This window comes from Galleria mellonella, unplaced genomic scaffold (genome assembly GCF_026898425.1).
Source record: "Galleria mellonella isolate WM207_F2 unplaced genomic scaffold, CSIRO_AGI_GalMel_v1 utg64, whole genome shotgun sequence".
NCBI classification, from domain to species: domain Eukaryota; kingdom Metazoa; phylum Arthropoda; class Insecta; order Lepidoptera; family Pyralidae; genus Galleria; species Galleria mellonella.
Window position 1 is genome coordinate 2,473,122 of NW_026442133.1, and position 16,540 is coordinate 2,489,661.

General features: G+C 32.2%; 1 protein-coding gene and 1 long non-coding RNA gene across 6 annotated transcripts in view; one reads left to right on the forward strand and one right to left on the reverse strand.

Annotated features, from left to right (window-relative positions):
• Positions 1–16,540, reverse strand: part of LOC113512452 (uncharacterized) — a 140,763-nt gene that overhangs the window by 10,999 nt on the left and 113,224 nt on the right. For 4 of the 5 annotated variants that reach the window (XM_031907093.2, XM_031907092.2, XM_031907091.2 and 1 more), the window contains exons 5-9: positions 11,385–11,563; positions 7,973–8,114; positions 6,701–6,715; positions 5,885–6,037; positions 1,233–1,417 (exon numbers count right to left, since the gene is read on the reverse strand). In XM_031907093.2, the coding sequence (XP_031762953.2) occupies positions 1,233–1,417; positions 5,885–6,037; positions 6,701–6,715; positions 7,973–8,114; positions 11,385–11,563 (674 nt within the window). The remainder of the gene's footprint in view (positions 1–1,232; positions 1,418–5,884; positions 6,038–6,700; positions 6,716–7,972; positions 8,115–11,384; positions 11,564–16,540) is intronic. The other variant, XM_026896342.3, reaches the window with a different exon arrangement.
• On the forward strand, positions 715–6,041 carry LOC128201850 (uncharacterized). Its single transcript, XR_008253465.1, has 3 exons — positions 715–892; positions 1,238–1,491; positions 5,905–6,041. It is a non-coding gene; the product is annotated as an uncharacterized LOC128201850 (long non-coding RNA).

Below are 16,540 nucleotides of genomic sequence, written 5' to 3' on the forward strand. Positions count from 1 at the left end.
ACTTGACAGACTGTTGAGTCTTTCTTAATTAAAACTATCGGAAAACTCGATAATTAAAAGTCCCGCATTAATTCACTTGGCGTTAATAAAGGAATTAATCTGACGAAAATTTAATAAACTGAACAGATCTGTTTAAGACATATTTATAGCAGCTGCCAAGAAGGCATTTCAAAATAATAACAGTCATGGTGATACAATACAAAAATAGTAGCAGTTACTCCTTAATAATTGTTACAATATGGCATATATTTTAATAAATCTGGCGTGTTGTTATTCAGATTTAGCAGTACATATCTATATACTGATCCAATACTTTTAACATTATTGAAAATAGATATCCGACTGATATGCGTGACGTCATAATGGGTGATGACATTTTATCTGCTATAAATGTCACAGGAACCCAATATATAGATATCGAATCGGTATCGATATTACCAATGCTTATTCAGTAGTAATCAAGTAAACTGATTATGAATGAATCAATAAATTCGTACCTATATTTTATTGGCATTATACAACACAGGAAATAAGCAAGACAATTAATAAATATAACGGTTATGAACTATTAACTATATGTATTATTAACTGATTCTGAACACTAATAATCTAAATATGATATCTAAATTCATAGATAATGGAATTCAATTTAATGACGTTTTGACGTTGATATTTGGTTGAATTTTAAACATCAACATTTGGTTGCAAAACACATCGTGTGAGTTTACAAACCACTCGTTTCGAGGACAATCTGTTTTTTTTTTGTAAAGTTTCCAATTACCTAAATATTTACTAATGTCAAAATGTGATTATGTTTGTGTGTTACTTTTGGCGTTTTAACGGCTCTATTTATCATCATAAAATTTATACTATTTCGCGTGAAGAATAACAGGTATTTTATTTCAGTCATGCGAATCAAGTTTAATCGGTATGCAGAATGTAATCGAAGTCGTTAGCATATGTAAAACTAAGACTCTACGCATGCTGTAGAATATATTAGGGCAGAAATGTTCTGAGTCAAAAATTTAATATAAATTTTTGACTCTTCTATACTAATTTAACAGTTAGATTTATCGCGTTAGTATGAGATATGCAAAATTGTTTTGGCATTTATTGACCCATGTTCTTTAGGGGAAATCATTTAGTTTTACTTATACAACACTGTTTTAAAACGATGCTAATGTTTACGATTATACCCTGTAAAAATAAAAATAAAAAACAGTTTCTCATACCTCAGCGGCGGTTTAGGTCTACTCGTCGGTGCGTCGGAGTCGGTTGGCCCTTCTTTTGGGGACATCGGTGACAGCGGTGTGGCGGCGTGGTCGCGGTACAATCGCAGTCGCACCTCCGAGCCGCATGCACGCAGAAACGCGACGGCCTCCCCATGCGACATGTTCGACATTGAAGTGTCGTTGACCTGTGTGTTTGTTTTGTGAGGTCAATACACGACGGATGTCTCGCGAGATGAATTACCCACCTTTTATGTCATAGGTATTTTTAGTTTGTTAATAATATTCTTGTGCCAGTTTTTTAACATGAAGGTGTTATCTCAAATTATTAAGAACTATTAGCCCATTCCAGCTTTGCACTGGTACAATTTATTGCAAAACAAAAAAATATATTTAGTTAGAGAAAAGTTTAATTATAATGTAGATATTATAATCTTAAATTATAATTATGACACATAATATAAATCTTCCGTAAAAAATATTTATAGACAATAATATTTGCATCAAAATCTGTTGTTTGGTTAGACGTAAGCTGAGAAAGAGACGCGGACAGTCATTTCGTCATAGTCGTAGAATACTGACGGATCTATATATGTAATATTTGTCAGATCCATCAGTATTCTACGACTATGACGATTATGTTTTATTTATATTATTTAGTGATGGCTAGAAATAAATTTAGAGGTAGATTAAAAATAGTTTCGTTCTTCATCGCCATTTCAGTTACTCATTGTTTACTGCTAAACCTCTCCCAAAAAAAAAAACAATCTCGAGTCACCTACACTCAAACGATTAATTCTAATTCTAAAATTCTATTTACATAAAATAGGCTTCTTTTTAATTTACTTCTATTGTATATATACGAAATCTTTTCAAACTAGAATATAATTAATTTTTAATCAATCATTATATAATCACATTTAAAGGTTGTTTTTTCAAATTTTATGTAACCATTAGTTTTTCAATAAAATGGGTCAATGTATGTATATGCTAATATTTTTATCTATACCAATAAAATGGAATATTCAAAATATAAAAGAAACGAATTGATTTGAAAGCACTAGTTACATATACTACGATATTCACTGTCTGAGGTTATATTTATTGTTATAGTATGGTTATAGTTCATTCCACGGAAATTACAAATAAATTGCGTATTAAATAAGCAGCGATTAAAATTAATCGATTGATACTGATTTGATGTATTAAAAAGATGAGAAAAATTTTGCAACGCATGGGGGTATCATGGGCGAAACAATATACTTTGTTATGTCCATAGTACTGCTCATGTCTATAGGCGACGGTTACCACTTTCCATCAGGTGGGTCAGGGACATCCGTCAGCTTGTTTGCCATTCTAAGTAGTATAAAAAAAAAAAATTGCACCGTAATATTAAAACTGTGATATCAGTCGTGACAAATATGGGCCAAAAACTGGGGTAAACTTAAAAAAATTACCCAATTAGATTTGGAGTATATGTATATGATACCGTAGGTATAATAACACATAAAACTACAGTTAAATGAGTCTCCTACGAGTATTTATGAAAGTCGCTTAAAAATAAGACGAGGAAAAAATTTAACGAAAATTGAACGAATTTAAAACGAAATATTTTTTTTTTTAAATATAATCTCTCCCACTGTGGAATTTTATTGGAGTTGAAATTAAAACAACGTGTTTATAAGGCAGTGCTCTATCAGTGAAAGCTAACATTTTTTCCAAAGAAATATATGTAAACAACTATAATAAAATTGTATATATCAAAATTTTCTAACATTTCTCAGTGTTTTTTTGGGAAAAGTGTTCAGTTTTACTGGTAGAATAAAACGATGCTAATTGTTCAATTTCATCTTCTGAAGTCGATTATTATCGGCATTATAGACAGAGAAAAGATGAAAAAAAGTAAAGAGAAAGTATACTGAAAACATGAACGAAACCAAATAAGCCACAATGGTTTGTAAATATCTAGTTTTATTACATTCCACGTACGTCTGTTCTATACATTCCAAATGTTATTATATTTGATCAGTTGTTATACGGCGGAAATTAATGGTCCATCGGCTTTAGTGAATATGGATAAATCACTAATAATAACAATGTGTGCATTCGAGTTGTGTAATTGAACATAAACTTTGAGTTAATCGAGTGTGGTAATGTACAAGTTTAAAGTACGAAAGGAGGGATAGTATGAAAACATCACAACTACACTTTATGTATACTCGTACGTACATTTACGAAAATATACATATATATTTTAATAGTAAATAATAATTATAACAAAATTGGCACTATAATCCACTCTGTATCCGCTCTAGTGACCTAATAAACTTAAGTAGTAAATTTATGTATAAAATTGATATGAAAGAATTTATGGAAGTTTTTATAATTTATCGTAGTATGGCACGGCATTGTACGATTTTATCGTTACGATATAATAAGAGAGCAAAATGTATATTTCATTCCATTTCATATAAATACGTTTTTAATTTTCCGAGACTATACAGGCTGATATCAAAATCGTTAGCATAATTTTTATATCAGTGTAATTGAGCATTGTCACCGAAGAAACATGAATCAAAATATGACGAAAAATTCCGAGATTTTTTTATGCAACTTAGAATGGCAAACAAGTTGATGGCCCGCCTGATAGAAAGTGGTAACCGTCGCCTATAGACATGAGCAGTACCATGGACATAACAGAGTATACCGTTTCGCCCATGATACCCTCCACAGGTTGCCATTCCTGAGGACTCAGGTGTTATTCCTTTGTACCCTGTCTTCTATAGTAACACACTGTTAAGTATGTGAGGCTCAAATTTTGTTCTAATTTATAATTCACTCTATTTCAATTCTAATATATTGCATAGGATGGGTAGATTCTTAGATATATTACATCACAGAAACTTCATACAAAAACACCACGAACCGTGATTGTCACAACTACAGAAATTAGTAACGTCTGTACATGTGACAATGTGTGCATGTCTAGTTAGAGATAGCGCGGGAAAAGCGTTCGCTTCCATGTATTTTATAATGTGGATGGAACTGTGACCTTATTTTCTTCATAACTCGTTAATACTGTATCCTCTATCCTTCTCGGAGATCGGGGAGGTTATTGAAGCATAGACTAGAGACATCCATTAGAGTATGGTAGCTGACGGGTGTTTGAGAGAGGGTGAGGTCATATCGCAGCGAGCGCTAGGGAGTGTCCATACTTTAGTACTATTACTTATACTGTGGTTTTACGTACCGCTAATAACGACGATTTCACACTATATTGTGAACGTTGACAGCATGATAATAATATGGAGGTGCAAGGAAATTAAAAAAACGTCTTCATATAATTTCATATGAATACCATTTGCTGTTCTAAACATAGATCGTGACTTTAAATGAATGAATGAATAAGTATTATTTAATTGCATTATAGAACATAGGAATTAAAGCGACACAACTATTAAACTATGTGTGTAAAGATGTATATATGTCGAAATTAATTATGTAGCTAAAGTTTATACATTGGTTAATGAGATTTGTAAACAGAAGAGGGCTCATGACTTCACGACACAGAGAATCCTAGTGTGAAGTCTTTGGAACAAAATATACAATTGTAACATGTGTTTTTAGATACAATAAATATTATTATTAAATGTAACGATACAATTGTATAAGTAGAGTAAGGCGGTCTTATTGTTGAAAACAATCCTTTCAAGATAACCTTAGGGTAGCGGACTAATTGTTGTATAAGTAGGTATAATAATAAAGTAATTTAATGTTATAAAGTACCTGTAATAAAGGCGGTTTAAAATAATAGTTTAAAATATGAAGGAAAAATAATAATTATTAAAATCACTTATAAGCTTATAACGTCTATTGTTCCCTTAGTTCGCTTCTTATTCACTTCTTATATCCTTGAGATAAATAGATATTGTAAACACAAAAAGTAATATTACTATTGACCTACATGGAAAAAATCTGCACTCATATAATAATAATTATGTTTGAGTAAAAAGTCAATGTCCGCTCTAGTGACCTGATGTTTCATTCATGACAAATCGGTGCTTGTTTTATTTTTCATCCAAAGTGCAGTCGATGACCCGACTTCAGCGAATACCTACTTTCAGTACTGCAGATGCGGATGCATGAGCTATGTTTAAGAGAAACTAATTAAAGTAAAATTAGAAAGTAACTATTAAAATAATAATATTTTTAAAAGCAACAAGTTTATTGACTTCTTGAATAGTTAAGAGTCTTGTAATTTAGTAATCATCGTTGAAATAATTACTACACTATTATTTTTTATGCATAATATATGTGCACTAAATATAATTGCATCTAGAACATATTTGTTGTTTTTGTATGTGGATTTTAACTACGAGTACAATAGAAATATTTTTTTAACATTTTGACATATGTTGCTCGTTTTTGTTCCTTACGTGTCGTAAGAAGTGTATATGGGAACAATGTGTAAGACCTGTGTAAATGTATCTGTACGCCAAGCCAAGGTTAATAGTAGGTATAAACTTATATCTTCTCCTTTCAATGAGAAGACTCCCAATTCTTGCTCAACAACCTATATGGATGCTTTATATGGGTTGTCATGATTAGTAATAATGTCTCATTGTACTAGGAGTTCATAACACTGTAACACGTACCGCAACTATTCTGTCACCAGGCTGTATCCTGCCGTCGCTGAGCGCCGGCTCCCGAACTAGCGCTCGCACGTAATGCCCGAGCGCGCTGTGGTCCTCCTTGCGTAACGTGAATCCAAGCGAGCCGTTCACCTTAGTCATGACTATGTCGAATTCCTGCAATTAAATATTAATATTACAGCTTCTGATATGTTTTTTATAATTTAATAATGTATCTATATGTTGCAGTCAAAACTCTCAACCAGTCAAAAGTACTTTTGACCGCATGCTTTAGTCAATAATACTTTTGACTAAAATAACCTAACCTAACAAAGCACTTTTAATCGCAAATTTGCAGTTAAAGTACTAATAACCAATAATTTTCCGTCAAAAACACTTTTGACCAACCTGTTCAGTCCCCCGCCAGCGTATACCATTCGCGCAGGCGAGGTTACCATTCCATTATCATTCATTAAAAAAAAACTTCAGTCAAAAGTACTTTTAACTAATTTTGCTAGTCAATAGTACTTTTGAGTTGTTTAGAGTTTGGACTACAACATATTTATATTAATTTGCAGTTAGTAAATTACGTAATAATTTTAAATACATAATCGGGATTTAACGCAATGAAAAAAAAAAAACTACCTAGTCATTACTATAGCTGTTATTTATATTTTAAAATGGCATGTGATCACCGTTCCTTTACACGTTGTACATATATACAATTGTAATTAAACATGGTATTTAAAAATAAAAATATTTTGGCTATTTACATTTCATATATTTGTTAGTCACGGTCATTGTAATAATTTCAGTACGTTTTTTATATTTTTTACTTACCACTGATCCGTCATCCTGGGGAGCGTGAACAAAAACATTTAATTAATCAGCAGGGATTATCTGTGCGTTCATTATAATGCATACAAGCCATTTTTGAAGTAATTATGCCCAAAGTTGTGGTTATTAGGGACATATACTACAAAATATATAAGATCACATTATCTAGATTTCAACAATTCATGACGTTATACTAATGTATTTTGGATATGATTTCATTTATTAGTAACAAGTATTTGAATGTTACTAAAATATAAAATTTAGACTTTAATAATTATTATAAGATTGAAAAAAAATCTTAGTAAGTGTAGACTGAATATACACCTTTACACCATGCCTATGTTCTTTAATATTTTTATAATAATTTGCAGTTAAATATATGGCCATTATTATATGTTATTATATATTTTTTAATAGAATAGAAGGTGGTACATGCAAAAATAATTTATATTACTGCCAAAGAGATTTATATAGAATGCTAGTTTTTCCCTTTTTCATATTACCCGTGGTTGTCGTAGAAGGTTGCAGCGTTCCTCTTAAAACATCTCCAAAAACCTAACTGCGGTTGTCAACCCACTTGTCAAGTGTGGCAATTATTGGCAAAAACCCCCCTTATGGGGGAGGCCTATGTTCAGCAGTGGACAGTTAACAGGTGATATGATGATGATGATTCAATTTATCCATTTCTCACGTATGATTAAAATATTTATTTTTTAAATATAGAATAGAATAGAAAAATAGAAGGTTGCAGTAACGGGACAATTAATCGGGACATTGATTTTATATGTTACCTCAAAATCTGCTCAGTAATGTCTGAATTGTTAATTTTCAAAACTATTATATAAATAATTATATTTCTGTATAATTATATTTGTTCACACTTAGCAAAAAATAATCTGAAATACATCAATTTATTATTAAATATACCCAATTCTGATCCAAGTTCTCTATTAACATCAATTATGAACATTCGTCTAAAACAAATAAACCATTAGAACCCCGATTATGTTGTTTATTACGCATTCGTACTCGTCCAGCCAATGTGTTTGTCAAAATGATATATTCAAATAGGGATATTAAATTCTGACACTCAATATTGTGAGAAATAATATGAACAAATAATATGGAACAAAATTTGAGCCTCACAAACATGCGTTAATATGAGTAAAGTTACTGTTTTTATATCCAAGTTTATGACTGTTTTTACTGATAGCACTCACTGCAGTTTAAACACAAGGATAATGCAAAAATACCAAGCTATACTAATTGACTCACCCCATATTGTACGTCGTATACAGGTAAAGGTCGATCGAGGTCTGGCAGTCGAAGATCACGTCGTTCCACCTCAGGACTCGCCTCTCGTCTGCCTTTGCCTTCCGATGACGAGGTTGTCGCGCTGCTGGTAGTTTGAGATAATCTATAGAACATATCAGATCATAAATGCTAAGCCAATAACACTCAATACTTTGGTATTCTTGAAATTTGGTCACGGCATATAATAGGTCAGCTCTTCCTTTCCAGTGGCTGTTGTAAGAGGCGTCTAAAGAAAATTAATGGGCAACAGTGTCCCTCTTAAAACATCACTAAAGCTTGCAATTCCCTTCCTTAATGGTAAGTAGAGGGAGACTTCGTACAAAAGTCGATTGCTTGTGTACCTCTGTCCCATTCGTGTTTCAACCGTGAAGCAATTGTGTTTGCATGACTGTGTTTCGGTTTGAAGGGTGGCATATGGCGTGAATTTACAGGGTACAGAGGAATAACACCTGAGTCCTCAGGAATGGCAACGCATGGGGGTATCATGGGTGAAACAGTATACTCTGTTATGTCCATGGTACTGCTCATGTCTATAGGCGACGGTTACCACTTTCCATCAGGTGGGCCGTCAGCTTGTTCGCCATTCTTAGTAGTATAAAAAAAAGTAGGTGCCAGGGTAGTCTATGAGGGAGGTCTATGTTCAGCAGTGGACAGTGAACGGCTGATAAGATGATGACTTTAGTATTCAAAACAATGCATGGTGTAAAACATGTGATATGACATTGATATTAACATTGAAACATTCACATCACACTAAATTATGTTTAAGCGTTATTTTAGTACTTTTACATAAAAAAAAGTATTAATATTTTTTATCTAAGTTACTTTATTTTTAAATTAGAAAATACTGAGAATGTCATCATAGCATAGACTATTGCTCTTATTCATAAAAATTTCATATCTTCCATAAACTTATTTTAGGTATCGAAGTGTTTTGTTTTTCCTTATTTTTCTAATTTTTTATTTGAAAGAAAGTGACAAAACATTTTTAGTTAAAATAAGTTTGTAGAAGGTTTAATTTTTATGAATAAGGCGATAGGTATAACTACAATTAGTAATATATTTTTATTATTTCAGCCGTTAACTGTCCAGTCTACTGCTGAACATAAGTCTTCTACCATAAGGGAAGTTTTGCTAGTAATTGGCACGCTTGGCAGGCGGGTTGGCAATCGCAGTTAGGCTTTTATAGATGTTTTAAAGGGGACGCTACTGCCCATCCCTCCATCATAAGCTAGTAATATATATTTACTATATATTAGAGAGGAGTATTTTTTTTAATAAGTATTAGCTTTTAATTTCTTAATCAATTAATTTACTAGCAAGTAGTTTAGAATTACCAAAATCATAGTGGACTCTATCGTCATATGGTATCATAATATGTCAGTTTGGACTGATACCCTTTTTATATCCATCCAGTTGAAAAGGGTAGCGCTTTAATAAATGAAAGATGTATGATATGAATGGATGCTGAAAGATATGAAATATAATGATAAATGTTATTTATCTAATAACGCAACTATTAAGTAAAGGATGATGAATAAACTATCAAATTTTATTCTATCCAGAACACTGTGCAGAGCAAAGTAATTGAAGAATTCCATCTATTGTTATAAAAATTTATTAACATTTCACTGTTGGGCACGGGGCTTCTTTATCTTACTAATTTACCAGAGGGAGACTTTGTACAAAAGTCGATTGCTTGGGTATCTCTGTCCCATTTGTGTTTCAACCGTGAAGCAGTTGTGTTTGCATGGTTGTGTTTCGGTTTGAAGGGTGGGATATGGCGTGAATTTACTGGGTACAGAGGAATAACATCTGAGTCCTTAAGAATGGCAACGCATGGGGGGTATCATGGGCGAAACATTATACTCTGTTATGTCCATGGTACTACTCATGTCTATAGGCGACGGTTACCACTTTCCATCAGGTGGGCCCTCAGCTTGTTTTCCATTTTAAGTTGCATAAAAAAACATTAATAAACTTTTATCTAGGCGATGTGTGTACTTGAGAGACATTTAAGAAAATTTTATATGAAGAATTTTAATCATCTATTAGATGCCAAAAGAATAATTTTTAGAAATCCTTGTATTACACACGTATTGTTTTACTCTTATAGGCTCCTATTATAATATCGTGTGAATGAAAAGGAGGCATAACATAATGTGTTCTTAGTCCTTTATGACATAACTACAGTCAAATTTATCAAATATTTATCAATGTTTGCTGGATACAAAAAATTAATCTAATACAGCAGTGTTATTAACATTTAAGAATAAGAGTCGTTTATTCAAGTCACGGACTTTAATGCTGCTTGGAATTCACAACGAAGCTAATCAGAAAGAATTACAGGTCTAATCGAATGTGGTTGTAGTCGAGTGTAACTCGTCAGTAGATATCATCGTTTTACCTGCTTTTTTATACTGCTGATTTTACGCTTTTTTTACTTCTTATCTTACTTGATGGAAAATAACGGGAAGATCTATGACGAAGTATGTTTGCTCAATAAATATTTATTCGTCATTGATATAAAAATTATGAGATGGATATGAAAATAGAAGAGGATTTTACTCTGTAGACGTTCGCAGTGAGAGTTCTACGAATTGCGTTGTTTATTTTCAGTTCGAAGAACAAGATAACCAACTCAATCTTTGGCATAAGAGTTATAATAATTCAGTCATCAGTAACGGCAGATGATTCTAGTGTTATAAGGTCTTCTCGTATTACTATATCTATGTACATACAGGAAATTAATGAACAGTGAGTTTTTGTCATTTCCTACAGTTGTTTCGACTTCATCTAGAAACCTTATTTAGGGGGTGTTCAGTGCTTTGCGTCACAGCGTCTCGTCTCGCACTGGTGCAATAGATACAGTTACTCAACTCTGACAACATCATTGTCTCCGATCATCACCTATTTATTCCCCTACACCTGCCTGAACCGACGTCATCACGGGCTATGCGAACCTGTAATGACGCCACTGTATGTGTAGCCCGCAGTGCGAGGCGAGACGCTGTGACGATAAGCCCTAAACATCCACTGAAGATTTCCAGATGAAGTTGAAACAATTGTCGGAAACTACAAAAACACAACGAGTTCATTAGTTTCTCATATGTATAAAGACGTGAAATAAAAATGAAGATAAGTTTTAAAAACAATTACCATATTCTACTAGGTGGGTGAACAATTTCTTTGTTACATTTGTAGGAAAAAGTAAAATGAATTGTGATCTAACACAATTTGTCCCTCGAATAATAAAAAAGAAGAAATATGTAGTACATAGGGATTAGGTAAAGACTGTACAAGAGATAAGACTTTAAGTGAAAACTTTAGTATTACAAACATTTAGAATTTTAATGTGCATTTGAGTACGTACCTGGCATGCATTGGGTGACAGTTGAGGGGGTCTAGTGGCGGCAAATGCGGGGGGTGCGGGGTGCGTGTAGGCGGTGTCGGTGGGTCTGGCGGTGTGACGCTCTCTAATGCGTCAGGTGGTGGCCGACACACCCTTAGTTCTACCCTCGGCGACGCTGTTCGCAGTACCTCTAGAGCTTCCTGTTGGTAAGGATGATTCCACATTAGCCATTTATCATTAAAACAATATGTTTATTATATTTGTATTGTATTGAAATCTTCAATCATTGGGAAGATTTGACAATAAAAATATAAAATCTCTGTTGAGATATGGAAGTATGAGGCTGCATGTGATCAGTGTTTTTTTCTGATGAAAGCGTTATCATCATCATCATCATCATATTAGCCTTTAACTGCCTACTGCTAAATATAAGCCCTAAGGGGTTAGGGGAGTAGCTGCCAAGTTTGGCAGGCGGATTGGCAACCGCAATTAGGCTTTAGAGATGTCTTAAGAGGGACGCCGCCGCCCATCCCTCGCCCTCCCTTAGTCGGTTCTTACGACACCCATAGGAAAGGAAGAAATGGCCTATTCTATGCCAGGACTACACGGCCAGATGAAAGCGTTATATTTATGCATAATTATTATGTTATAATGAACTGTATATAGTGACGTTGTTCAATTTCATTCATTTGTTAAGAAAAAAATCTAAAACGATATTTCATAAACTCAAAAAAACCGATTATTTTTTTTTCACTTATAGAAAGTTGACATTATCAGCGCGTAATATAGACTGTATTTTATTTGAAATAAAATTCTATATCCTAAAAAAAAAACTTAAATTCTGGCAAAACCAGTTTTTTTTTCTAAAAACAAAATTTCTGCACTAACTTCGATAAAATTTCTATGGCACCAATCTGTAAGTACATCCTTTCACATAAAACAATTTATATCGGTATAAAAATGACGTAGTTCTTTATTTCATTATTATTATTTAGTTCCGAATTCATTTTGAAGTCGGTTGACAAAAAGCTGCACAAAGCCGGACGGGTTGCTAATTGTATTTATGAAGAAAATATTTAGTAACATTTTATTTGTATCTCCATAAATGCCGGTAAAATAATATTTATAGACTCCATGAGAATTGTTTACCTTTAGTAAAAGAAAAACAAATATTATTCTTTTATATAAGCATAAGCTTTATACGCGACTTTGTCCGCGTGACTGAGATATGTTTACTAACCAGGATAAAGCATACACATCTTTCTCTCCCCATGTAATACGTATATACAAATTTTTGTAGTAGTTGGTTAAGCCATTAAGAATAAAATAAAATAAAAAATATTTATTGACAGAAAAACACAATTACAATAGAAAATACAAAAAGTACATATATAAGAAGTGTGTCATATTAAGCAAAAGGAACTGGTTCAGCTAATGCTGTGAGTGTCTCAGTGCAATGTGTACAGCTGCACAGTGCTGGTTTTTAGCCAGTCCCTCTCTTAACAGCTCTAAAGGCGCTATAAGATTACAAACAAGGAAATTCACTTTCACATTTATCATATTAGTAAGGATGACGTGACCTCTGATGATACATGAGACGCAAGGGCATTTGACACATCACAATTTAAACCACCATACCTGTACCTATCCAATTGTTTCTTTTGAACAAGTGTACGAATCGTAAGTATTTGGTTATCATCTATATGTTATATTAATATGTGAAGCAAAAACTTTGAACCCCTTTTTACGAAAATTGCGCGGATTGCAGGAGTTTGACACACATGTAATTTATATAGAGCAGAATGCTAATTTTTTTTTAATTATGCATAAAAATACATTAAATCAATACAAAACAGTACACTCACCACCATGTATTTGACACACATACGCATATATACTTTTTTGTTGATTGTTAGGGTCTGTGGTCAAATTGAATATAGATTAATATTGTTTGTTTTTAATAATAATTGCCTATAGTCTTACTGATATATATATATATATATATATATATATATATATATATATATATATATATATATATATATATATATATATATATATATATATACACGACTATGTATGGGTAGATTTGTTACTTTTTGCGCAAAATCTACTGAATGAATTTGAATGGAATTTAGTAATCTAAACTAATATTGCAAAGAGGAAAGATGGGAGGATAATGGGTGAATTCAAAAACTCTTTAACTGACTTCAAAAACATTACAAGTAAGTAAGAATACTGCATTATAAGTAAGTAAGATGGCTTATATTGTATTCAGAAAAACTATATATATATATATATATATATATATATATATATATATATATATATATATATATATATATATATATATATATATATATATATATATATATATATATATATATATATTATATATACAGTGAGCTCGTTTGATAGATCATTTGCCAATCTAAGCTTTGAGACGAAATATAGTGTTGTACCAATTTTGTATTATAACACATTTTACATTCTGAGCCGCGGCATACAGTCAGTATTCTATAAAAGTGTATAAACTTCGTTTTTACACATTACATTTTATTAAAACCATATACTGGCAATATGAAAATTCGATACTAGGTATAACAAAAGAAAATTAATTAATTATATGCGAATGAGGTCAGCGTTTCACAAAAGGATGTTTGTTGTGTCGTAGCGTACTCGTACATCGCTCGAATCAGTTTAACAGCCCACACCCCGCGGCGCCGACGGACGTCAAAGAGAAAATTATAAGGGAAATAATTGAATTTCCGAAACGAAATTGAGTTAATGGCCCATTTATTTATTATAAATATTGAATTCCCTGGACCGTTGGAAAGTGTTGTGTTGATAATATTATATAATTGATATTGTTCTGATTTATACTGGGGACGTGGTAATTTTGCTGAGTTGCTGCCGGTAATTTGTGATTTTAGGGTTGTTTAGGTTGTAAAATGATTAAAGCGGAAATTTCATAGAGCCGTACCATAATGTTTCTGTATGTTTGTTTATCTGTTTTAGCCACATCAAAAAGGGGAGTTCTACATTTGCTCAGGTTATTGGCGTGAATTATTGTTATAGAATTGCATTATTTTTAACCTTCTGAAGTTCTGTAAAAATTCAAGTTTCTAAATAAAATTTATGGTTCATTAAACACACTAAACTTATAGTAAATAACGCGTGATCAAAACCTATAGGGTCTTTACAGTTGATTCAGCATCATTGAATTTGTCACAAAGGAAGCTTTTAATTATCATTTCTTTTTTAATCTATATCCGCTAACAATTTGTGACCTTTTTAAACCGATCGCAATATGTAATAAAAAGCCAGCGATACGCAAAGGCTGTGAGAATGCGAATTATCCCATAGTCTGTTCGGAAATTTTCATATCACATTGTTTTAGCAAACATATTAATCTCCCACAACACTTTCTACCCGGTTTGCTATTATGCATTACATTAAAACCTCATTTCGTGCCTTGAGAAATATTAATGGTAAGTCACTTTTATAGTGCTAAAATGTTAAAAGTAAATTTTGGCTTATTTTTTTTAAACTCAATATTATAGTATCGTGTTAATATTGTAAATGTGATGTTTGGATGTTTGTTTGTTAACATTTTGCTGATATTAAAAGTGATACCTACACCAGCTTAGTAAGTTCATAAATTGATTTGGATATTATCTATAATATTCTATAGTCTTCTTTACTTCATAACAAACTACAGTACCTATTTATACAATCATATTTGTGCTCAGGGAGCTTTTAAGAAAGGATGTTTTCGATTTATCTATATTTTTTTGTGTGTATGTAGGGAATTATGTCACTAATTCGAAACCTGTGGTCCAATCACAGACACAGAGAGAATTCACTTCCATATTGGCTTAATATTAATCTGGTGACGATTGGAGCTGCTATTTTATTTCGTAAAGAAAAATCGTATTCTTTGTTATGAAACAAACACTCGTTTAATTTGTTTTTAAAAATAAAATATCTAGTCAATATTATTTTTGTTTGAATGATCGCAGTTTTTATATAGAAAAAAAAAAAACACCTTACATTATTTAATTCATTGTTCGTGCCGATTTTGGGCTGTATAGATCCATGGCACTGCGACCTTGTGACATTGTGCCCGCCCAGTTTTTAGAGGTCGCTATTGATTCTTGTCAGGGACAGGAATTTTAGGACATTTTAGGGGCGATAGTTTTTATCACCAAAATAGATAGATTTTTTGAATTATATAGAAGATGAGTTTTGAAGTATAGTAGATATTAGTATATAAAAATATGTTACGAAGTGGATATTTCATTTGTGTGTGTACATGAGTAGTGTACAAATGAAATAATTCCTGGCCTGTTCTAACTCATACCAAACTCGTGTCACAGTGTTAAAATGTGTGAACTGAACAGTAAAGCTGTCTAAACATATTTTTATACGGCTGTGTGGGACACATTGTACAGTTTATTACATTTCGACCCGACCCTGACGCGTGCAATGTTGGTGTTTTCATAAAATTTTTACGTTTATAACCTAGTCCCGGCCCGTGGAAAGTGCTATGACAACAAATAGCATTTTTAATATGACTTAATGTTTATTTTCGTTAGTCACGACACGCCGTTCCATGATAAACTTGTAAAAGGCTGCGAGTTATAAAAGGATGGGAGGGGTCGCAACTTCTTTCCCCAATTAAGAGGGTACTCTATATAATCTGTAGGTATAGAACAGAGATGAATGGACCTTATTTCTTAAGGACTTATTACACTATAAACTGTAGAGGATAATAGGTAAATTTTATTATCATGAGGTGTGACAGATATGTATATACATATATATTATAAGTACAGTCATAGAGAAAGTATTTTATTTATCCATAATGCAGTGAAGCAAATCGCGACAAAACGGAATCTCTGATAGGTTATTCTTAAGCTATACAAGACATTGTAAACTTTTTGATATTATAATAAAGATTATGTCTACTAAACCGAATTTGATAAAATTTCTATTGAATCAATCTGTACGTATATTCTTTTAGATAAAAAAAAGAACCGAATTGAAAATCTTCTACTTTTTGAAGTCGGTTATAAGGTCCTTCAATAGCTTTATAAATTTACAGATTTATTTTGTATATATATATACTGTAATGAGTCACTGATGTTACAAAAATGTGAAAGTTTATCGAGATA